At 53.1% G+C, this 23,490-nt stretch overlaps 1 protein-coding gene and 1 long non-coding RNA gene across 2 annotated transcripts in view; one reads left to right on the top strand and one right to left on the bottom strand.

Annotated features, from left to right (window-relative positions):
* The window catches only part of LOC141935867 (uncharacterized), a 432,617-nt gene that overhangs the window by 16,167 nt on the left and 392,960 nt on the right, over positions 1-23,490 (top strand). The window lies entirely within an intron of this gene.
* Positions 1-23,490, bottom strand: part of LOC141935861 (hydrocephalus-inducing protein homolog) — a 90,243-nt gene that overhangs the window by 12,017 nt on the left and 54,736 nt on the right. Inside the window, exons 21-34 of the mRNA XM_074852507.1 lie at positions 21,653-21,796; positions 20,482-20,795; positions 16,987-17,035; positions 16,539-16,559; positions 12,034-12,192; positions 10,402-10,479; positions 7,098-7,360; positions 6,155-6,248; positions 4,293-4,470; positions 3,735-3,778; positions 2,127-2,267; positions 1,184-1,228; positions 683-760; positions 372-563 (exon numbers count right to left, since the gene is read on the bottom strand). Coding sequence (XP_074708608.1) covers positions 372-563; positions 683-760; positions 1,184-1,228; positions 2,127-2,267; positions 3,735-3,778; positions 4,293-4,470; positions 6,155-6,248; positions 7,098-7,360; positions 10,402-10,479; positions 12,034-12,192; positions 16,539-16,559; positions 16,987-17,035; positions 20,482-20,795; positions 21,653-21,796 — 1,800 coding nt within the window. The remainder of the gene's footprint in view (positions 1-371; positions 564-682; positions 761-1,183; positions 1,229-2,126; positions 2,268-3,734; positions 3,779-4,292; positions 4,471-6,154; positions 6,249-7,097; positions 7,361-10,401; positions 10,480-12,033; positions 12,193-16,538; positions 16,560-16,986; positions 17,036-20,481; positions 20,796-21,652; positions 21,797-23,490) is intronic.

The following is a 23,490-nucleotide window of genomic DNA, read 5'->3' as shown; positions in this document are numbered from 1 at the left end:
GTGAGGTCTCCTTGGTCTGCAAGGACAGACCCTCGGTTCCTGCAGTGCTCTGAGACACCGTCATGGTGCTGAGGGCATCCACAGCCAAACCAGCCGAGGCCACCTCTGGCCTAGAATGGGAGGGAGAACAGGCAGGGCAGGCAGATGGGGAGGCACCATCCTCAGAAGAGGAGGAACGGGGGAACGTGGCAGAGAAGTGAAGCACCAGCTAATGCACAGGTCCAGGTGAGCCAGCCTTGCTCTGTACCCTCCAAAGCTTCCTCAGATGAGCTGTAGCCCAAGTGCTCACGCAGCCACAGGGGCTGAAAGGGCAAGAGAGGCAAAGAAAACCCAACCGAGAACTTACGTGTTACACATTGTCTGTGCTTTACCTTCTTAACAGGCTCATTGATAGTGATGAACCAGTTACAGGGGACCTGGAGCTGATTGTGGAGCTGGACAGTTTCTTCCTGGCACTGCCCACACTGGAGAGTGGAGAACTCCAGTCTGTCCCTGGAGACGCAGAGGGATGGCATGGCCACGCTGGCATGGAGGCGGACGTGGAATGTGGGGCCTCCTGCTACCTAGGGAAGGACAGAGCATCCAGCTGAGAGTCCCGGTGACATCTGCTGCTGTCTCCGACTCTCCACCTGCCCCGAGAGGTGCACTGGCACAGCGGGGTGAGCAAGCACGCCGTAGGTACCTTGATGGGCAGGAGCACGTCCACCTCTCCCAGTGGCAGGTTGGCGCTCTGTGGGTCGAAGCGCACTTCAAACACCTTGGTCTCGCAGCAGAGCAGGTGCTTCATGTGGTCCAGATCCACACTGAAACCTTGAACAGATGAAAATAAAGCAGCTGAGATACACAATCAACATGAATGTGTCACAAGCACGTTAAGGCCATATGTCCTGGCTGGCAGCTCTGTGAAGGACCCCTTTGTACCTGTGGAGAAGACTGCCACTCCTTCTCCCTTGTCACCACACAAGGAGAAAGGGCTTTCACAGCCAGAATCCAAGACCCACATGGTAAAAAGGAAACATCTCAGTTGAGGAGCTCCAACCATTCCTTCACTAGGCATCCCAGGGAAGGATGCACAGACCTCTCCAAAGGAGAATTTCCAACTAAGATTCCCCCCATGCCATGGTGCTCCCTGAAAAACAATTTAGAGGAGGCACCTGATCGCCCTTCAGACATGGCGAGTCACCGTTTGCTGGTACTGCAGCCTTACGTCAAGGCCTGTTTCGAAAGCCTGTTTTGATACAACAGAGGGCCTCACAGGCTGTCTTCTCAATAAAGGCTGAACAGAAGTGCTATGGCATTATGAACTTTAAACAAAGCACTTCCAAACCACAAAGCGTCCATCTGTTTGCAACACAAGCCCACGGAGTGCCCATCAGGTGATGCTCATGGTAGCCAAGAGCAGAAGATGCTGAGAGGTGACCAAGGTGATCAGCCCATCCAGCCCCTGCAGGGAAGTGTTAGGGCAGGCACGGGCAGGCCGGGTCTCTGAGCACTGCTGGCCAGGAGAACTCAGGCTCTAAAGCACCAGGCAGAGGGTCCCAAGGAGGAAAAAGTTATACATACAAGCACTCAAAAAAAAACTCCCCATGTCCAGTGGCTTAAGCTAATCTGTCAGAGACAGCTGCTTCAAGCCCACGTGAAGTCTCTCCAGCACTGGTTACCTGTGTCACGCAGAACCCGTCTATCAGCGCAGAAGGACACAGGGAACTGCCCGGTGTTGGTGATCCTCACGACGTGCGTGGGGGTGTTACCGAGAATCACGTACCCAAAGTCCAGGAGGTACTCGGGCAGCTCAGCTCTGAAAGGAGGAGTAAGGACAGTCCTTAAACCACAGCCTGGCTACATTTCCAAGAGCATGGAAGATGCAAATAAAGTGAGTATTTCTGGATTCACTGCTGTAAAAACTCAGCTCAAGCCCATGAAACCCAAGGCCTGACCACCTGGTAATAAGACTTTGGTAAGTCACGAGGAGCATAGGACCTAGGTTTTATCAGCTACCAGTGGGACCTTAAAATAAAACTAGTTTAAAATGAATACTGGTCACAGCTCCTCTGCTATAGAAAGCCACTGTAGATAAGTCCAGTGGACCTCCACTGGTCTCAATGAAACTGCTAAGCCTGGTGTACAGCCCCAGCCTGAAACGGCTTCAGGATCTTGTCATAAGATTCGCCTGCACAGGAAATCTTCGCTGCTCTGCAACTAGATCTGTCCCCAAAGCAGCACTGACAAATGCAGTAATCAACAACTACAAGATTCACGGGAGGGTCCTTTTCCAGAGCAATCACACTTGGGAAAGCACATACGTGATCTGTTTTGCAGAGCATCTTCCTGAACTGGAGCCTACCGTGCCCGTGCCTCCTCATGAAGGAGCAGAGGGAAGTTACCGAGGTAAGCCCTGCAGTCCCACCAGCATCCAAGCCACCTGATTTAGGGTTTGTCAAGGGTGTGTCAACCTCTGCAGTTCCCTACTCTTTTTGCTCAGTGTGGTCTGTTAGCTGGAACAAAGATGCCAGCTTTGAGTTGCCTCTCTCAGAGCTGGTCAGCAGGGATGGTGTTGGTGCTCTCTGGAAGGGCTTGATGCTCTGCACTGGACCCCCTCAGCCCTAAGAGCAGGACCCAGTGCCTGTGGGGAGCTGAGCACCTCCAAAGCTCAGGGTGGCTCTGTGGAAGTGAGGACACTCAGCTGCTCACAGGGAGCATGTCAAAGCTACCAGGATCAGACCCTTTCTGAAGTCCCCACTATCCCCAGCTCTGCAGACACAAGGAGCTCTCAGGAGCAGGGGTGCACTGCTGGGTGTTACCCTTGGGGCACCTGGAGATAGGGTACAGGAGGTCCTACTAACTTGAGAAGCCTCCGACGAGCATGCTGGTCAAAGGCAGTGGCCTCTGGGGGACCAGAGGTGAGAGCTTTCTGCTGCTCCAGGGCGTGTTCCTCCATCAGCATCTGCTCCATCTGCATCTGCAGCCGAGGGTCCAGCTGAGGGAAGGAAAGGCAGCGGCTGGTTAGCAACGGTCCTTCCCAAGGCTCCCCCCTGCTTGTGTTGAGAGGGGTGATGGGGTCCTTCTGTCTCGCTGCTCAGTGTCTGTGACACCTCCTGCTCTCTTAGCCAGGGCCTCATCTCAAGGGCAATGAACTCCAGTATCTTCGCCTGCCCAGTCACTGTTACAAAAGCTGATCTTGCCAGACAAACAGACAGACAAGCCAGGAACCTTCCAGAGCTCCAAGTCTTTGCCTGCCCCCAGCCAGTGCCAAAGCAGCTCAGACAAAAGCTCTCTTGTAAAGGGAGACACGATAAAGCTGTTGTCTCTTAGAGATCAGCCCTGGCAGCACAGTCCCAGGGCACAGTCAGGCTGCTGCTATTAAGCTCTGTAAACCTGGCAGGGCTTGGGTTGTGAGCAGCAAATACCCCAGTGATGGCCTACATCTCCATCCCAAAGTACCATAAATTCAATCACTTGAGCAGGGTCTTCAGGATCTCTCCCTGGGGCAGCCCCGGGGGCAATGCTGAGCTGATGCAGGATCATGGGCAGGTTGGGCAGGGAGGTCCCAAGTGCCAGCAGGGCACCGGGAAGCCTGCTGCGGGCAGCAGGGGACCAAATGACACCGGGGGAGGGTGGCACGCGTCAAACGGGGCAGCAGCCATTCTCACCACGGCATCCAAGGGATCTGGGGGTGGCTCTGCAGCCACAGCCTCCCCCAGAACAACTGCTTCCTCTTTCTGGCTGTCTTCCATCTTTTCTATCACCTCCTTGAGGACCTTCTCATATTTTTCATTTCCTGAAGGAAGAAAACATCCACAAATAGAAGCGTGGCACAGCGCCATTCCCATTTAAGCTGGGAAGCCCCACTTCCCCGACTCTGGCCTCTCCCAGAAACACCCTCCTCAAGCAATGTATGGAAAGTAGATGCTGCTTTTCCTCTATCAACCCTGATGTTCATTCCCACCCATCTTCCTCCCCACATAGGAGCATCTCATCCCCTGCAATGTGATGCAAATCCAATCCTGCCAAAATCCCTGCCAGCCTGTGCTCAGCTTTCCTAAGCATTTCTGTCCAGCCACCACCTTCCCAGGACTCCGACACATGCTGGCAAGCTCTGCAGGATGGTTCCTAGGGCAAAGCCCACACGGGCTCATCTGCCAGAGCCTCAGGAAGCAACCGGGGGGTTGAGTGTTGGTCTGACAGCCCTGAAACCTCCAGGCTCCGTGGAGGCAGGTGTGAGCTGCCCTATGGGCATCTGACATGGGGGAGAAACAGGGGACCCTCCTGGGGAGCAAACAGGCCGTGCTCACCTTTGATGTTCCTGGGCAGGTCCAAGTAGATCCTGGGAAAGCTCCCCTCTCCTTTCAGGGAGATTTCTTCTGGTTCTAGGTGACCCACTTGGATGTGGAAAGTCCTGCAGAAGGCTCCAGGCACTCCTGGCAGGTAATAGACTTTCAGGACTTGCTCCTGGCCAGGTCCAACGTAACCCTGCAGGGTGTGGGAGAAGAGGGAGGGAATGAACCAGAGAGGGTTTGGTGGAGGGATGGCTCAGACGACAGACACGCTGAGAAGAGAAGGCAGGTTCTCATATATAAGAAAGTATCAGACAACATTGCCTTCTAGCTTTCTTGTACCCAGAAGCTGAAGTCTCCTACACCAAGTCCTTCAGAGGGCTCGTAGGGATGCATTCCCCCAGGACAGACCCACAGACCGCCCCTTGCTCAGCACGAGCACAGCTCTGCCCCTAGCGGTGTTTACCCTCTGCTAGCAAGAGCCAGACTGAAGAAATAAAAGCTCTTTTACCAGCCACTATGCAAAATAAGTGAAGTGCCCACACTCTCAGCATGGCCAGCAGCTCCTGCCACAGCACATCAGGGGTTCCCAGGCTGGTGGTGAAGGGCCTGACCCCTTATAATGATCCCAGCCAAACACCTCCTGCCTGTGCGGTTACACCGGGGGTGCGTGAGCCTGTCCAGACTCACGGTGACCTGCAAACATGCATCTCTGGAAAGGCAGGAGAAGAGACTAGGACGAGATCTAGGGAAGGTGTAGCCAGGAAGGCACCTCCTCTCCGGGCTTCCAGAAAGGCTGCCCGAGCCCCAGGCTAGGCTCCCGCCAGCCAGGCTGAGAGCAAATGCAAGCAGACAGCAACACAGCCCTGGGTGACTGGACACAGCCACAGCTTTCCTCGGCTCGCCCTCTGCACACTGGGCTGGACCCTCGGCTCCTCACTCCCCTTCACGCTGCAGGGAGAAGCTGCTGAGCGGGACAGATCCTGCCACTTGATCCCCTGAGCCCCTGATGCAGCGCAGAACACAGCTGCAGTGAAAGCCAGCCCTGCCAAGCTGCCAGCGCCAATGGGGCTGTCACAGCAACTGACTGCGCGGGTCCGAGCAGAGCTGGGTCTTTGGAAGCTCGCAGCAAGAGGGCATCAGTGTGTCACCCCTTGTAGGAGACAGGCATGAGGAAATGTGAACGCCTTTGGCTTCCTCTTCCCACTGCAAAAAGGGACTAGACAGGAATGCTGCTCCAGCCCAAAGACAGCCACACAGGACTGAGAAGTTGGGATGGTGGGATGCTGCAAACTCCTCTCCTCGCTGTTCCAGCCCTGCTCCTGCCTGGCCCCCTCACTGCCCCACAAAGCTGCTGCAGAGCAGCAAAGCTGGGGGAGTGGGGGACCGGTACAGGGGCTGCTACAATTTCTGGCAAAACAGCTTCATGCCCAAGTGAGAGCATTTAAGTCCCGCTCAGTGCTGGCAGGGAGCTGGCAGGGTGTGCTACAGGCAGGGACAAGGAGTAAGCCCTGTCCAATCACACACCCTGGGAAAGGTGACTCTCAGGAGAGCCGGCACAGTGCGGCCCCAGTGCCCGCACAGCCGGAGCACTCAGCAGTTGGGGTCCCCAGAGCCACCGAAGCGCTGGTGCCTCCGGCTGGTGGCTGCTGTGTGACAGCAGGGTCACCCGCCGGCAAAGGCCGTGAAGGCGTCGATTAGGACCGCGCTTGCTTGACCCTCCCTGCCCCCCAGCAGCAGCTGCTTACAGCCCTGCCCCTCCTGTCTGCTTTTGTGGGTTGTTTTCTTTTTTTTTAATTTTGGTTTTTTCCCCTACAACCCCCTCCTTGGCAGCCTGACCCAGAGCCAGGGTCAATCACTCGCACCATCTCCGTACTCACCGTGCTGGGCAGGACCAGGGGCACGCCGGGCAGAGGGCTGTCTGCGGTGCCCGCGCTGGGTCTGAGCACCACGTAGGTGAATCCCATCTTCCCGCTGTTCTGCAGGGTGACCTCTGCTTCAGTGACTTTGTTAAACAGCTGAAGAGAGGACAGAGGAGGGGGAAGCTGAAGTCACAGGCCTGACACTGGGAACCTCCTTCTGCTTTCATTGGGATGAGAGCAAATGAACTCAACACAGGAGAAAAGCAGAGGCAGAGGAGGTACGGGCACTTGAGTCTCCCAGGTTAACCAGGGGAAGCCACCGCCACAGGGCACCCCTTAGCCCTACACAGGAACAGATACTGATGGCGGCATGCAGAGGGGCAATGCCAACCACAGAGATCAGTCATAAGGAAACCAAGGAGGAGACAAGCTCTCTGCACCTCATGGTGTCATCTCACACCCAGCTGGAACAAAGGAGGTGGCATCAAGACATTGCAGAAGAAAAAGCACCTGCAGTGACAGCAAATGGGAGACAGGGCAACAGCTGGAAATATCTGTGGGGTTCTTAACCAAAAAGAAGTAAAGTGGGGATTATTCTAGGACATTCTTTCCAGCTACAGTGACTGGGAAGCCCAAGTTAACTTCCTCCCTGGTTTATTTTGCTGATTAATCAAGAACATCAAAAGAGAGCACCTCCTTGGACCTCAGGCTTTAGGAGCGGATCAGCAGATGGATGTCTTGGGGCACGTCCCTCTGGAGATCACCACTGGGACCCTGCCTGCCCCAGGAGGCGGTGTTAGTTACCTTGAGGAGGAGGAATTCCCAGCTGGAGGGGGGTGGAGATGGCCATTAAAAACAGCTTGAATGCAGGACATATCACTCCAAGGTTGTACTTCCAAGCCATAGAGCCAACAAAGTAGTTGGGAAGGGGAGAGAGCCCTAGCCCTAGGTGGGTGGCAACCCGCCGGTGATGGTTTCACGACAAGGACCTCTGCCAAGAGAAGCGTGCGGTACCTGCAGCCCACAGTCGATCTCCGTGACGTCTAGGAGGTAGTTGATGAGCGAAGCCTCCCCACTCAGCGCGATCTCGTAGGTTGGGCCTCCCTCCACCCTGCACAGCGCCATGACATGGGCGACGATATTTGTGTGGCCAAAAAAGGTGAACATGACCCGCTGGCTCTCGCCTGGCTGCAGCACACCGTAGTGCGGCAGGACATCAAAAACCTGGAGGTAGGCGAGGAGAGATCAAGATGTCGAGCATGGAAATTGATGCAGAAGAGCAGCCACGGCTTGGAGTGAAGTACAGACGTGGCTGGAGGGGGCTATTCCTCCAAAACAGGCAAAATCACCCTAATCTCATCCTGTATCCATTCCACTTACCAGTGGAGGGGCCATGGGAAAAATCTTCTCCCATACTCACTAACGCATTAATTAATACACTACATATTAAAGTAATTTGGGCTGTCTCCTGGCAGCAAGAAATTCTCTTCACTGCAGAACTTGCCTTTAAAAGCACCTTTTACTGCCTTAAGAAAAACACAGTATTCGGAGGTGAAAGCCCTTAGAGCTGGGGGGAGGACTCCAGCCCAGCTCATCTGACTCCTGATGCTTTTCACTCTCTCTGATTTGCATGCTGCGCTCTCTCAAGATGCTACAGCAAAAACTACTGCAGAAATTTCCTGTTGACCACTTGATTAGCAACAAGATGAATAATGCCCTCCATAGCTGCTGCACAGGTCAACCCTACGACATGTCCTGTGTGGCCTCTCCAGTGACCAGTTGCTTCAGCAGTGCTGTGTGATGGGCTTGGAGGGACGTGAGGCCACTCTGCAAGCAGGATCGAGGGCCACCAATGGGAGGGGGGCTACATAACTGCTTGCCACACTGGAAACATGGCACAAGATGGATTCCCACTTACCTCTTCCATTCCCAAGGTGACGGGCTCTGCCTCCACAAACTGCATCAGTTTGTTGATCCCCACCAGGCTCTGAGTCTCCACAGCACCTTCCAGCTCCGCAGCAGTGGATGGCAGCAGCTGGAAAACAAGCACCATGGGCTGCAGTGAGCAGCTGGCTGGTCTGGGTGAGACCACTCTGCTGCAGGCTCCACCACCTCATCCAGCCAGGAGCAGCTGAGATGGGACCTGGGTGCATATCAAGTACAGGTATGTCTGTGCCATCCACTGAGTGTGGGTCCAAGCCCACCCACAGGTGAGACACGGGCTCCATCTGCACTTCTATGTGCAAGCTTGCATGGGGAAGCTGAGTGCACCCAGCCCTCATTCCTGGCAGAGACCTCAAGGGCATTTTTCACCCTTGTGCCGGCCCAGCTTCGCTCACTCCTGCCCAAGGAATGTGCCCAGAACCCCATGCCTCAACAGGTTAGGTTCTTCATGACAAAACCAGGAACACAGCTGCAAGTGAGAAGTATCAAAACCAGGAAAATAAGGACTTGGCACAACTATCCCATTTCAGAGAGTGCTTAGGCTTCATCTTGTGCACCCATCAGTGCTGGAGAGCTGAGGATCTCCACCAGGTCATTCTCTTGAACGACACCTTTCTGAAGAAGGCAGCCAAGGTGTTCTTCTGTCTTGCAGCAGCTGAGAGCTGGTGTTTGACCTCAGAGGTGCCATCTTTCAAAAGGAACCTCATCCCTGGGCTTCTGATCCCTAATTTAATAAGCGAGGGCTTTGTGAGTGCTTTTGAAATGTAGTAATACCTGCTTCTTCAGTAACGTGAAGAAGTGCTTTGTGCTGGGGCCTTGACATCAGCAGAATCTGCAAGAATATTTATGGGACATCTTTACACCTAATCAGAGGCTACATCTCCTCGGTAGATGAAGCTCAGAATCAGAAGATTCAATGCTCTTTCTCTCGTCTTCACATTTTCAAGCCTAGCAAAGCTTTGCCAAGCGCCTGTTCCCAAAGATTCTAACCCGCATCTTTCCTAGGCCTATGGTCTTCCACCTCCCCAGGGAGGGTATGTGGTACAGTGACACAAGCGGAAGATGAAGCTGCAATCCAGACATATCCTTTGAAGCACTTTTGGATCCTACTTAGCCATATCTACTTGAATTTCTTTGGTTTATTTCTGCATACATGGCAACAAAGCAGGAAATAAAGATGATTCCACCCTTCTATCCGAAAACATTCAGCCACACTGTTCTTTACGTCTACAGGGTATCATTTCTCCTGATTCAGAAAAAATGTGCAGTTATAATGTTAAAATGACCGATATTTGGATGTGAGCAGGTGCAACCCCTCTCCTTGAACTTAATGCCAACGCCAGTGCTTTCAGAACTTCCCATGCTTTCCTGCATCCTTTTTTTTGCCCCAGGAGAAGCCTCTGTCCCACACAATGCAGAACAAGGTGCCAGTTCCCACTAGCACGGACGTCAAGCTCCAAAGCACCGAGGTTCACCAGGAAGGTCAGCAGACCAAAGGCCATTTTCCATGCCAGGAGGAAGAGACAATGACTTTGCAAAGTCTCATTTTATCAAAGACAGCTCTGTGGCCATCCCTGCAATACTGCAGGTCTCGGGTGAAGGCAGAGACATAAAAACAGGCGGCTCCAGCTGGGGTTGAGAAGGTGGTACATGGAGATCACAGTACTTGGCACAGCTTGATACAGGAAGGAAACTGGAAGCCTTCACATCATGATGCAGATAAAAGCCTCATTTTACAGTGTAAAAACAAGCCAAAAAAACCCAAACTCAGCATAGGTCCGTAGGATCTGAGTGGGCTTCTCCAAGCAAAACTATCTGATTTCTCCCTCCCCAGAAGTCCCGTGTCCAGCCACTGGCCCTGCTGCCCAGCCCGCCCTCAGGGCACATGACAGCAAGGCAGCAAAAAGGGGGATTGGCACAAGCACGGCATTTTGGTGGCAAGCTGGGGGAGGCAACGCAAGCGGTAGGTGCACAAGAAAATCTACCTTTGTTTCCAGGGAGTCATCTGCATCTGCTGGCTCTTGGGTAGGATCCCCTGCGGCTCCCAGGGCTTTGGCTGGTTCCTCCACACCTCCATCCCTGCAGCTCCTCCCTGCAGACACCGAGCGCTTGGACCAGGCTCCCTCCTCCTTTGGTGGTTGGGGTTTGATGAAAAATTTAGGTACTGGAGGGCTGAACCTGGAAAATAACATAACTTTGATTGTGGACCTGCAGTGGGAGGGAGGGAAGCCTGCACGAACAGCTCCTCAGCAGGATGCGGCCCCCGGCTGGGCACTGGTGCTGTGAACTCAGTAACGGGTCTGACCCAGCAGCTCCGAAACCAGGATGGAGCAGGTCAGCGTACGGGGCTGCCTAGGGATGACGCTGGTATAGCGGCGGCGCAGGCAGCTGGCAACTGGCTGCAAGGAGAAATGGAAGAGGACACAGGTGAAAGCCTTGTAGGGAGGTAAAAAGCACATCAGGAAAGGAAGAGACACACAAACTGTGCAAAAAGGTGAACCTGAGACACAAAGGGGCAGATCCGGACAGCAACAAGCCAGTGCAGACCCACCAGTGCCCTCCCGAAAGCACCCACAGCTGCAGACTGTGCCTCCCCCACCCAGAGGGCCAAAGCCAGAACTTCTGCAGCTCTACCAGGTGCTAATCTGGAATATTTCCCCTGACACCCACCCACAGCTGCAGGTCAGCACAAGCAAGCAGCAATGCCCGAGGCTTTCTCCAAGCGCCGTGAGGCAGGAGCAGGGATGGAGCCCGGAGCCTGCTGTGCCCGAACCCCGACAGAGCCCAGCACCGTGCGGGGGCACCCACAGAGCCCGGCACGGGACACCCACACACACGCGGGGCAGCGTGGAAAGACACGCTGAGCAACTCCAGGCAGAGACTCACAGCTGAACAGCCCATTGATCCCTGAGGAGCACCGAAGCAGCAGCGATTGGTGCTCTGGGGAAAGAAGCTTTGGTCATTTTTAATCAATACACAGCAAACGCCGATGACAAGGTTCAGCTCCTGCTGTGCCACCGGTATTCCCTGGTTGTGAAACAACGGCTCCAACCGCACCTCATGCTAAAAGGGCAGCAGCTCTGCTGAAACAAGGCTATAACCGATGTGGCACTTACCAACGGCATGATCGCCTCCCCAGCAGTTTCTAAACACAAACCATTTGAGGACCAATTTGGCAAATGATTCAGCAAAGCGGTTCAACAGCTCATCTTACTGACAGGACTGAGTTGATAGTTGGACCAAGACGTGTCAGTAAAAAGTGTTCGGTTTAACATTTTCAAACATTCCCAGTGACTCAGACTACATTCCCTGTTTCAAATTGCAGCAGGTGCTCACAGTAACTCTGTTCACCCTTCTGATGCCCCTCCCTGTGGAGGGACACACTGGAACCATGCCTGCCTGTCACCACGCCTATCTGCAAGTGTTCCCGGGGGCAAACGAGGCCCATCTTTTACAGCAATGTGGGTGCTTCCTTCCCAGCTGGGAACTCAGTGCCTTTAACGACGTGCTCCCAAATGAGTATTTGTCTCTAGCTTTGCAGCTCATCATTTAAGGCTGGTTTCCATTTCTGGATTAGAGGCTCTGCGCCTCACAACCCCCAAGAGATCCCACCTGACTTGTCCTTCCTGCAACCACATGCAAGAACAAGGCTCTGCCCGGGCGATCTGCCCCAAGCAGGGACTGATGAGCAGCAGTGCTGTCACCCCTCCTCAGCCCCCCCTCTGCCTGCTACTGGGACCACATGGGGGACACCAAAGGTGACCTCGGCACCGTCCACGTGGAAGAGCAAAGCAGGACTGGAGGGGACGAAGGCGCGCGCTTGCCCTGCAGAGCATCGCCCATCTCCAGTCCCACCAGTGCAACCTTCGCTCCTCTCAGCCCAGGCACCTTAACAAGTATTGGGGTGCCCTAAGGGGTGACCCACCTGCTCAACACCTCCAGCAGCCGCTAACTTGGGCATCTGCCTCAGGATGAAATAAATCCACCTCATCTGCAACAACGGTGCCTCCAGGCAGCCTGCAGCTGAACGCTGCCTGTCCCTGGTGATAGGGAGATGCCCGCAGCGCAGGGGCAGACACATCCAGGGCCAGGAACACCTCGAAGCCCTCCAGCTACACACCAGTCCATGCACCAGTTCAGCGCATGGGTCTGGCCACTGTCATGGTGATGGTCCCAAAACTGCTAGCTGTGACCCATCCTAGCCCGGAAATGAAAGCGCAGCTCTCAGAGCTGCTTGTGATAAATACATGAAAAGGAAGGGAGAGAGGAACCCAAGGTGTCAATAGAAAGCTGACCCCTGGGACAAGAAATCTTCCTGGTGCTGAAAGAAAAGGGGGTTGTCTTCAAAAAGGAGAAGAAAGGGGAAGATAACAAGATGCTCAGCATCAGCCCAAACTTTAGGCAGCTCTTCCCCTCCAGCACCTTCTGGCCAAAGCTGTGAATGCAGGGAGGAAGGCAAGGAGCAGAGAGCAGCTCCTCCACCTGCAGAGGGGACCCATCCCAAACCAGAGGGGCCAAAGGGCTGTGGACGTGCCTCCACCAGCACCGTGGAGCTGAGAGACGGAGCCTCCTGACATAAGCAGGTCAGCCTGGAGCTGGAGGGGCTGAAAGCAAGGGGTTAAGCCCTCCAGGTCCATCTCACCCAACCTGGCCACCCCTCAGGTGAGACAAAATGCATCCAGGAATTAACAGTGGGGATTTAATGGGAGTACGGGCGGATTGACACCAGGGGGAGAGGAGTCCTTCCTGCTAAGGCCAGGACAACCTTGTGTCACCCACTGTCCCCAAGCTCCTGTTAAAAGTATCTCAGCCTGTCTCTTGCTTTCTGAGCCTGCTAGGGCCACAGCTTCTCACAGCTTCCCACACCCGCCTCCCAAAATAGAGGAGCTAGAAATCACACCACTTCTGCAAACTACACGTGAAGATTCACACAGGATGATGTGACCTGGCTGGCTGAGGCTGTGCGAGAGCCAGCAACATGAGGACTGTCCCCTCAACCCTGCAGTGCTGCAAGAGGAGTGCCCCAGGTCCCCACAGCCCCGGCCAGCACCAGGGACATGAGCCAGAAGCCACCACCCCTTCGCATTAAATGCCAGAGTTTTAACAGTGCTGAGACTGCTTCCCTAGTGCATGGCACCCACGTGTGGAGCATCCTTGCCCAGGTCCCCAAGGACCACCCGCTGGTGCCCCCACTAGCCATGGCACTGGGTTAAAACGAGCCTCCCAGCAAAGCACGAGCTCTTCTCAGGTCATCACAGGGAAAAGCACCAGAGACCGCATGCCCATGAGGCACCTGAACAGGCTACAGGCCCCTACAGTGCACTTTTATTTCTCCTTCCGGCCATCAGATGCATATTAAAAAGGCACTTTGGAGCTAGCTACAGACAGCTCAAGAGTGTTTGCTGCTGAAAATAATATAATACAGGGGCAAACCAAAAGGCTTCCCAGTGCACCGTGTGGGAACACTGGGCTTGAGCTGGGCCACCTGGCTCTGCCCAGGCACCCATGCACTCTGGGTGCCTCGTTGCACCCTGCGGTAGCACGCAAAGACCTCGCAACCCCTGGCCAAGCAACCTCCAGAGCACAGGGGCTCGCAGCTGCACCACAGGAAAAGCCAACCATGGCCCCTCTGCCCACCAGCTCGCATCACTGTCCCTGCACGGTGTCAAGAGCAGAGCGAGGAAAAGGAGGGAGATGCAATGACGGCGCATGTCCTGAAGTCCTCACCTAGAAGGAAACGTCCCTGCTCGTCTTGACAGCACCTGCTGAACCCCAGGAGGTGTCTCCACCAGCCTGCATTGGTGCAGGCTGCCCAGCATGCCTGGGGTGGGCAGCGATGCCACAGCGCACCCTCCCAAAGGCCCTCTGCAGCGGGTCACCGCAGGGAAAGACAGGAGAAGGTAAAGCAGCAACGATAACTAACGCAGAAGGAGAAACAAACCAAAACAAGCTCCAGTTTCATATACTTCCTAGGGTCGCATCCCCAGATCACCCAGACAGACACTGAAACTCCACCCCGCTGAGTACGCCAGCACCGCCATCCACGCCCTGTCCAGAAGGAGCAGGGTTTGTGCACCAGCAGAAATCATAGATTTAAGGCTGTGTGTGGCTTTCACCCTGTGTAAAAGGCGACTTAACATCACTGCTGGGTTATTATTAAAGGTCACTCCCATAGCACAGCATAATTACCCCCTGCTTTACCAAGAGCAAGGCAGAAATACTCCCAGGAAACGTGCTCACAGTCCAATGGCCCCACTGAGCTCCTGGGGCCAGGGCAAGGGACGAGCAGACAGGATTGGCCTGGTCCAGGTGACACCGGGGACAGCTGGGGACAGCTGTGGGGTGATGGAGGCAAGTGGGTGAGGGAGAGGTGACAGGTACCACCGAAGAGGAAGCAAGCAAAGCAAGCTCACAGTTGGAAGGGTTTCACACAGAGGAGAAAGATGACTCTCCCGAGGGCAGAGCAGCTGAAAAGGCGGCATTAACTGAGTTAGGCACTCTCAAAATGCATGACAAGCCAGCTGGCCCAGATGGACCCCTGGGGTGCCCAACCCCCCGGGACTCCTGCCTCCTGCTACAGGAAGCGGACGGTGGGAAATAAACCAATCCTTCTCGCACCAGCCTACACCATTAACTCTGGGGTGGGCACCTCGTTGGGCTGCCCCGCTCTTTGCGGAGCCCCATTAAATCTCCCTGGGACCTGAAGTCCTCCCCAGGCTGCTGTGCTGTAGAGAGCTGAAGGTTTCCCCTCTCTTTGCCCCTGGCTGCCTCCCTCTCCAAGTCAGGAGACACAGATTTATGGTGATACATCCCAAAGTCCTCACCTGGGCTGTGTGAACACGGGGTCCATACTGCCTTAACACAATTGCTACTTGTTCTCTGAGTTGGCAAAGACAAACCACCTGCTTCTGCAAGCAGCGTGGCAATCTGTCAGAGTTCAAGGACAATGCTCTTAGTCATATGATTTCATTTTATGTGGTCCTGCGAGGACCAGGGAGTTGGACTTGATGATCCTTATGGGTCCCTTCCAACTTGAGATATTCTATGAATCAATGCTCCTGCAGAGCTACAAGGGCAGTAGTAACAGCAGGTCTTCCCACTGTGGCTGTTTTCAGGGATGAAGAGATGGACCAGGTGGATAAGAGATGATTTTTTTATAACAGGCTCATTTAACAGAGTCTATCACAGCATGGAGTGGCTCCTCACCTAGAGCACATGGAGCTGGTGGCTGTGGCCAAAGAAAACATTGGCAAAGAAACCATTGTGGGACCAAAACACTGGCTCTGGCTTTTAGAGGAACAGCAAGCATTGCTTCTGCTCCACGCCGGGACAGTCTCCTGTCTCCTCGGTGATACAAGAGGAAAACAGAGCACTGGCACATGCCAGGCAGATCCCACTCTTTCTGAAAAAGAAATACAGGATGGTGTTTTGGGAAATGATCTCCCTGACTGGTATTCTCCTCGTCTGCCTTAAACCAGCCAGTCAGCAGCAAGAGATCTGAAACCCACCCAAACCCCATCCTGCCCATCCACCATCCCAATATCAGCCTCTCGAGGGGAAAGAGTGGCTGTACAGAAGGAGGAGCACCAGTTTCACTGTCTTGTGAGTGTCCAGCCTCACGCAGGACAAAATCCCCATTCTCTGGAAGGGTTTTTGCTGCCAATCCGTCTCGGCAGCACCCAGCTCAGGGATGATGATGGGACCAGCAGGGAAGCTGGGCTCTCCAGCACCTCTGCACTAGGCAGCACCTTGGACTAGAAGGAATCAGCACAAAAATCCCCTGTGCAGATTTACACCCAAAAGGATGTGAAGATTTGGCACCTGCATTCAAATTTGGCTTGAGCCTCTTCTCCTAAGAGTTTAAAGATTTCTCACCTACCCTCTGAAGACAGGGATGCACCAGGAAAGAGCACAGCGATACTAGAGACGGCACTCTTGGGCAGAGCGACACCAGTGCGTTCAGATGGATTTTCCCTTAAGGAAAGCTGTTTGATGCACAGCTTGCTGGAAGCAGGAAAAGAGTGAAGGGTGAGAAACAGCTGGAGAAATTGCGAGAAACAAGGTCTGGAAAATTTTGTCACCGTACTCCTCATTGCCACATGCAGTGACAGCAGGTCAGCAAATAAAGAGGACTATAAATAGCCCATCCTGCCCCCCAGATTTCATCTGGTGGCTTCACTACTCAGTGCTCTGCCAGAGGGATGATGGGGAAGCAACAGCAACAGTCCCTGAATCGATGCTCTCGCTCTACCTCAGCCAGGCTATGACAGCAAGCCGTTCCCATGAACAACAGAAAAATTTAAAAAAAAAAAAAAAAATCAACATTTTGTTTCATAAACATTGAAGCTCTGCAGAGACCGGCCTCCTGCCCAGAGGGAATTAAAGGAGGAGCCATCCAGGCCGCACAGGCGTAACATCATTTATAGGGAGCAGGATGTTGTTTGCAGTGCAAACGTACCTCGGGTTCCCGCTGCGTGCCCTGGGTAATGAAGATGTCCAGAAAGCAAAGACAGAAGTCAGCTGCTCCCCAGGTTTGCTAGCTGAACATCACTGACAGAGCAAGACGTCGTCACCTTCCAGACAGCGTTTGCTGACCGGCTACAAAACCAGAAGGCAACCCCCATCCCACCGCAGCCTGCTCGGGGCGTGGGTGACACAGGGACACCTCCCACACTTTGTCCTGAGACAGTCAGCTGCCCGACAGCACGTTGGGTAGGACGTGCAGCGCTTTTCACCCAACCAATGCTTTCTCCTTCACCTTCCCTACCCTCAATCTGCTCCTCCAACAGCCTGGGGCTGCTCCCCAGTCCCCGAGGCGAAGGACAGCTCTCAGGGTCTGTCACCCTGTGCAAAGGAGGAGGCTGAGCCTCAGAAAACCCAAGAGGAATAGTTAAAGCAATTCTCACGCAGCTGTTCTGGGCTCCAACCTCCACTGCAATGGCCCAGATGAAAGTCCTCCAGGTGTGCGACAGCGTAATAGGCGGTCAGAAGCCCTGGGGCAGCAGAAGCTGTCTCAAACCTGCAGTCAGGCTCCCAGGAGCGCAACCAGAAGGTGCCATGCCCAGGCCTGGGGCAGGCTGGCTGACTCGCCAGCACGTGAGCTGGGAAAAGAGCAGCACCGTGCTGGAAAAGGCACGGAGATGGAGGGTGCATGGTGACAGCAGAGAAGAAAGAAGCTTACAGACATGTTGCAAATAGAAAATCATCACCCCCCCAACCTTTGTCCCGATAAAGCATCACTGTACCACACCTAGTATGCAGGTTTATGTCTCTAAGATAGACTTGGTAACAGCATATGCTCACTTACACCTGGCTCCAAACCCCTCCCTGCCAATCATTTTATTTACTTTTCATTCTCTCTGGGTGCAACAGGCAGCAAATTTCCAGGTCTCCCTTGCTCCAGCTCCCCAGTGTCTCTGTCCGCAAGCACAGAGCCTCTCCATCAGCTGTTCACAGCAGCTGCACTGCCACCCCAGAGGTGAAGCCTGCCTGGCACCAGTCCTTGCTCCAAGACACTCCATCTCTGAGAAATAAGAGGCCACTTCTCCCTTACACCAAGCAAAACGCTTCTCTGCTGCTGCCAAACCACACGGAGCTGAAGGCCGCATTCAGCAACACGTTTCCATCACGACTCAGCCCTTTTCTAACTTACCCACGGGATTTAAGCAGGAAAAGCAGCACCCATGGGGCTACCAAAGCCCAAAACGTACTGCCCCGAGGAGCTGATGGCACTGGGGGGATGAGGAGGGGGTATGGTCTACTGTCACCCATCTTAGACTCCCCAGCACCAGGTGCACGGTGGATGGGTGCATTTCGGATGTACGTGCTCGCTGCTGCTGTTGCTACCTCTCCCCTCCGCTGGGATGACAGAGGACTGCTGTCAGATTTTTGCCTTGCACTGTTTTTCACTGCCTGCATTTTCCATTTCTCCCTTGTTACAAAAACAGCAAAGCAGAAACCCCATCAAATATAACAGAGAGTTGGGGGCTTTTCTGGTCAGTAACAAGGCTGGGATCTGGCTCGTAGGGTCCCTGCACTGCAACCTGCCAGGGGACATGGAAGGAGAGAGGGCGGAGGAATGAGAAGTTACTAACGCTGTAGGAAGACCCACTTGGGAGGAGAAAGGCTCCTGGTTGGTTCAAAACACATTGGCCGAGAAAATCCTGGATGGAAAGGAAAGAGTCATTTTCTACATGTTTAGCTCAACAAGCCCTTTCCCCAAAGAATCTACTGGCAATTCATTATGCTGGATTCGTAGCTACGAAGTTCCCACTCTCCAGACACGCCAGATCAATACACAGAGGGGGTTTGACATGTGCCACAGAGGTGCAGAGCTCCCTGCTGATCCATCCTGGCACACGGACTGATTGGTGTGTGTCAGCTCTGTCCCAGGGAGGAAACATGTCTCGCGTGAAGGGGACAAAGAGGTGATGCAGGAACAGCAACGCTCAAAGTAAATGACAAGGCACAGGTCCTTAACAGAGGATGAAAACTCTAGAGAACAGCGAAGTTTGGGGATGAGCCTTTGGCAGCCTTTGTCACAGGTCTCAAAAAAAATCCTTGTATATCCTTTGGGATTTAATGTCTTCCTTTTGATGGGAAACCCAAACAAAGCTGAGGAGCTGGATACTGCCCTTAGAAAGGGGGACAAATCAGTCTTTCAGGAAGAAGCCTTTAAGGTAAGAAATATGATAAACTACAGGAAGTACATTTCTGCTTAATTAACATACAGAGCAGAAAAGGGAGCTGCCACAACGTCCCCAGTGCTAACGAGCCAGTGAAGGGGCTATGCCAAACCCTTCGGAGCAGAGGCTGCTATCCTGCCAGATGCTCAGGACCCTCAACTGCTACCGACTCAGCAGAGTTGGGTGACTCAGCATCCCCTGGAAGAACAAGCACCTGTAGGCTCGGGTCCTAAGCCAGTTTAGGTGGAGACGGGGTAATTAAAAGCTGAAAACTGATTCAGCATTCACATTTCCAAAAACCTAAATTGGTTCTAAAAAAGAAAAGAGTAAAGATAAACAGGCAACTGGCCAGCAAGTGGCCCCAGAAGAAATTAATTCCACACAGGCTTTGCTGTAATGTGCTTGCTTCTCTGTTATTATAAAATATATGCATTGTTCTATCATCAAAATTAGATTTTCCCTCTAGCTTGCAATTAAACCCTAATCTAATTTACCAGGAGATGACAGGGCCTCCAAGCAGAGCTTACAGTTCTGCTCCTCCTTCCCTGCCCACCTCCCTCCACCTGCTTTTGCAGGCTTTCCTCTGCATTTTAGGGTCTGTTCTTGAAGGTGCCGTGCATCAAGAAGGGCCACACTAAAGACTGGTTGTTACTCAGTACGATCCGGCTGTGAACAGGCTACCCCAGTGCCCAGGTCTTCTCCCCCAAGCTCTCCTCATAGCCATAGCTAATCTCCAGTTCCCAGTAGGTTGTGTCCTCTGAGCCAGATCCCAGTTCTCTAAACAAACCTGTTTATTGATGATCTCTATTATTTGTAATGGCAGCACTTCAATGCACAATGGTTAACTTTGCTCAGTTTCCTAGGGCATTATGGAAAAACCATTTGCTACTGTAATTAAAACTGCCCAGACTAGACTTTTGTGCTATGCAGAGAGGCCACAGAGGGAGGAACTGCTGGAAATGTGTTTATAAATGTGCTCCAGCACGACTGCAAGATTGCTCTTGGGCTTGGAAACCACAGCCCAGCGCTGGATGGCCCCGCTTCCCACGGACGTTCAGACAAGTGCTCCCACCAACACCTACAGCTGTACCCAAAGCTGCACCAGAACCTGCCGTTTCCCTGTAAAACACTAAATAGCTGTTTGGGGAATGTGATGAGCAGTTTAACAGATGAAAATTCACTTCACCAGTGTGGTGTTTGCCTCAGGCCACAAAGGTCTGAGAAAGCAGCTTTCCAATAGCAGCCTTCCTTCCCAGGGGAACCAGTATGGGGGCTACAGCAAAGCAGCAGCAAGAGACTGGGGCAGCAGCACATCGTTCTGGTGGCAGTGCCTGTGTAGGTTCTTAGTGTAAAATGACAACCCAGAGGGTTGGCAGGAAAGAAAAATCATATATCTGCTTGTCCCAGTGCCTAAGTATAGGTTTGTAGCTCCCGAAAAAAGGCAGGACTCTAGGCTATGGACGATGCAAAAAGTGTTGGTAGCATCTCACAGCCCCAGCTTGGCTGGAGAACGTTGTCTCCTTCCCAGCGTCAAACTGGTGGAGATCACTTATTCCCTGAGCACCTAAGCCCAATCATGGCTGGTAGGTGTTAGTCCCACAGGGAAAGTTGAAAGCAATTTGTCAGATCACAGGCAAACAGCCTTGGTCTTTGCAAAGCACAAACAGGACACGAGGAAGGAGAAGAGCTGCACGGAGAGAGCAAAGGGGCACATACCTCATCTGGCTCACGTGGCTGTCCATCAGGAACGCCCAGTGGTACTGGACAAGAAGCGGGCTGCAGTTGGTCATCTCGATGTAACGCACGCCTTCAGTGTCGTTCAAGATGCAGCCAAAGTCCAGGGCCGTGGGCTGGATACGGAGATTCGGAAAGTAGACTTCTCCCCGAACCGTGACCTGCTCCTCATGAGGGTGCTCAAGAAATCGTATCTTCAGAACCTTCTCTACTACCCGGGTACACAAATCCTCTTCATAAGCAGGGTTAAATCTGATGGAGAGATGAAGTTCCTCCCCTATCTCCAGCTTCACGGGCTGCAAGGAAATGAAGAGTATTAATCACCAGTGTGATGAAGTCCCAAGGTCTGGCAGCACGAAACGTGTAAATGTTCAACGTGTGACCCCAGCGTAGGCTTCTCAGTTCATCCTGCGTTCCCTTCACAGTGTGCGCCTGACTGCAAGCCCCACCACGCTCTTGTCTGAGACTATCTCAGGCTCATCTCACTGTGCTCTGCATCAATACACGAGGAAAATAAATATTCTTCTGCTGAATTTGGGACCCACAGAAGCTATGTGCTAAATACACAACTAAATCAGCACTCTGGCACACCAGGGCCTTTTGCCCCAGCTCTAGAGGAACTCCTTTACCCTCACAGCACAAGCAGCATGGCACTGCAGCCTCACCCTTGCAGGGGCTAGTCACTGGCACAGCACAGAAGTGGTGGCCGTGCCTACAACAAGTGTTTATTAGCAGAGCCCATGTCCAACACCTTCCACCAACAACAGGGCAGGGGCCGGGCAGCGGCTGGAGGAGCTTCCTCAGCCTTCCTGAAAGCAGGGCTGCCCTTGAAGAAAGCAAGCTGCTCTTGAGGTTATCTGAGAATGGCTGCTGGAGAGCTCGATGGCTTCCAAGAGACACCTTTACTACACAGCTTGCCCAGACCTAGCTGCCTGCTCCCCTCTCCTCTCGTCTTAGAGTCAGGATGTATTTCCCCAGTTCAGATGATATTTCATTTCCTTCAGCAGCTCGTTTCAAATCTGATTTAGTTCAGGCCAGTCTACCGCTGAGTCTAAAGAATAAACTTCTCTACTAGAGGACCTCCCAACAGAAACGTACCACCACACTCCCCCCTCTTCAAACCCCACCAGCAGGAAGGCCCACGGCTGCTCACCTGAACGTCTGCAGAGAGGGGCTGCTGGTCTGCACTGCAGATTAAGAAGGGCTGCTCTAAGGCCAGGACAATGCTGAGTGGCAGGGAGGACGCGTTTCTTAAAGAAAGAGGCTGGTACTGCAGAGTTAGGACATCACTGGGTTGCTACAGAAACAGGACACAAGGAAAAAAAAAACAACGTGAAGTGGCCATGGAACTCCTTCCCTTTCTGATGCATTTCAAGTTTTTCAACCTCAAAGGGCATACACCTCTATTTACTATTTTTATTAGTTTCTACCCTTCCAGGTGGTTTTTCTCTAAGTATATCTGATGCCTTTCGTGTTTAGAAACCACACCTTCCCCCGGGGACAGGGAAACACTCTTGCATACAGAGGAGGGACTAGGACCCCGAGAGGAGGCAGCTGCATGAACAAGATCAATAGCAGAAAGTGAACCCAGACCACTTGTCTCCAGTTCTGTATCCTCTCTCGAGAAGAATGGCACAAGATGATTTTTCACTCACATACAGTAATTTCTTACAACCTTATCAGCTCTAGTAGCCTCATAAAAGCAGTGATGCTGGTCAGAGGAGAAAAGCGAGCAGGATTTGGCCCATAGTGGAGAGCCTGCAGCAGCCTAAGGTCAGCTTTGAACATCTACAGGCACATACAGCCAGCTAGAAACCTCAACAGTCGGGCTGCAACGGGTGTCCTGCTGCCCCTGCTCCAGTGACAAGCTGTCTGTAGCCTCAAAGCTCGGCTCCACCTAAGCTATTTTTTCCTGTTTATGCATTGCTCTGGGCTTCCTGCATGGTTTATATCAACTAGACAGTGTTTGGGAAAATGGTTCTGGATGTATCGATATCAAACAGCTGCAGCGTCATAACACTCGATAAATCAGAGCGCATGGCATCAATCAGACCACAGGCAGACATCAGGGATAGCTGAAAAGCTTCTAATTAAACCCAAACTGCCTGCTCACAGGATTTTGTGCTTCTCTGGAAGCCTGGGAACCAGAGGAGAGACCTGAAAACACAGAAACTAAATAATGAAATATCTTCTCTTTTTCAGACACCTCGTGGGAGAGGGAAAGGTGATGCAGCAGTCAGGATCCAGAGACTAAAGGGCATCTGCTTTGCACTGGTGTTATCATCACTGCAGCTGAAGGATGTCTGCGGGTCCTCTGAAGAAGGTGAAGCTTGGGGAATTGCAAAGAGCTAGCATCCATACCAACAGCAGAGAAGGCAAAGAGAGACAAGAGATGACAGGTTTTTCTCATCAGCCTGAGGAGCTGACAGGAATCTCAGTTCTTCTCAGCTTCCCTACAGGATCGGTGTTCAGACATCATCGTGCCTTGGAGGATCCCCAAAAACCTCCCTTCACACCGAGTATAGGAACTGGTGTCTCTCTAGAAGTAGCCACGATCCCCCTCAGCAGAGCAGCTGTTATCTCAGTTTTACTTGGGTGAAGTTAAAAACCAGTCCCATCTCTAAAAACATCCTCACTTACTTTACGAAGCACCTCAGGACGGGTGAGGAGGGGGTTTAGCATCGCTCAGCTGCAGCACTCTGCTCGCCCACCTGCAGCCCCAGCACACGAGGTGGCTGTGCAAAGCCCACGCTGTTCTCGTGGGTCCCACACATCTCGCCCTGTGCCCTTGGCTCAGCAGCTCAATTCTGTCTCCACATCAAGAAGGCAGAATACAGCTGGTGGGACTGCTCCCAATCCCAGAGGAGCGAAATATTGATCTCAGTGTTAATGGCAAAATCTTGGTCCAGCTCAGCTCAATAGTCAAAGTCCCACGGACTTGGAGAAGCCATTTAACTTCCTCCTTTGAACACAAGCACACCCCCCCACCAG

This window comes from Strix uralensis, chromosome 29, assembly GCF_047716275.1.
Source record: "Strix uralensis isolate ZFMK-TIS-50842 chromosome 29, bStrUra1, whole genome shotgun sequence".
NCBI classification, from domain to species: Eukaryota; Metazoa; Chordata; class Aves; order Strigiformes; family Strigidae; genus Strix; species Strix uralensis.
Note: the sequence above shows the minus strand (reverse complement) of the source record. Positions and strands in the feature narration are given on the sequence as shown.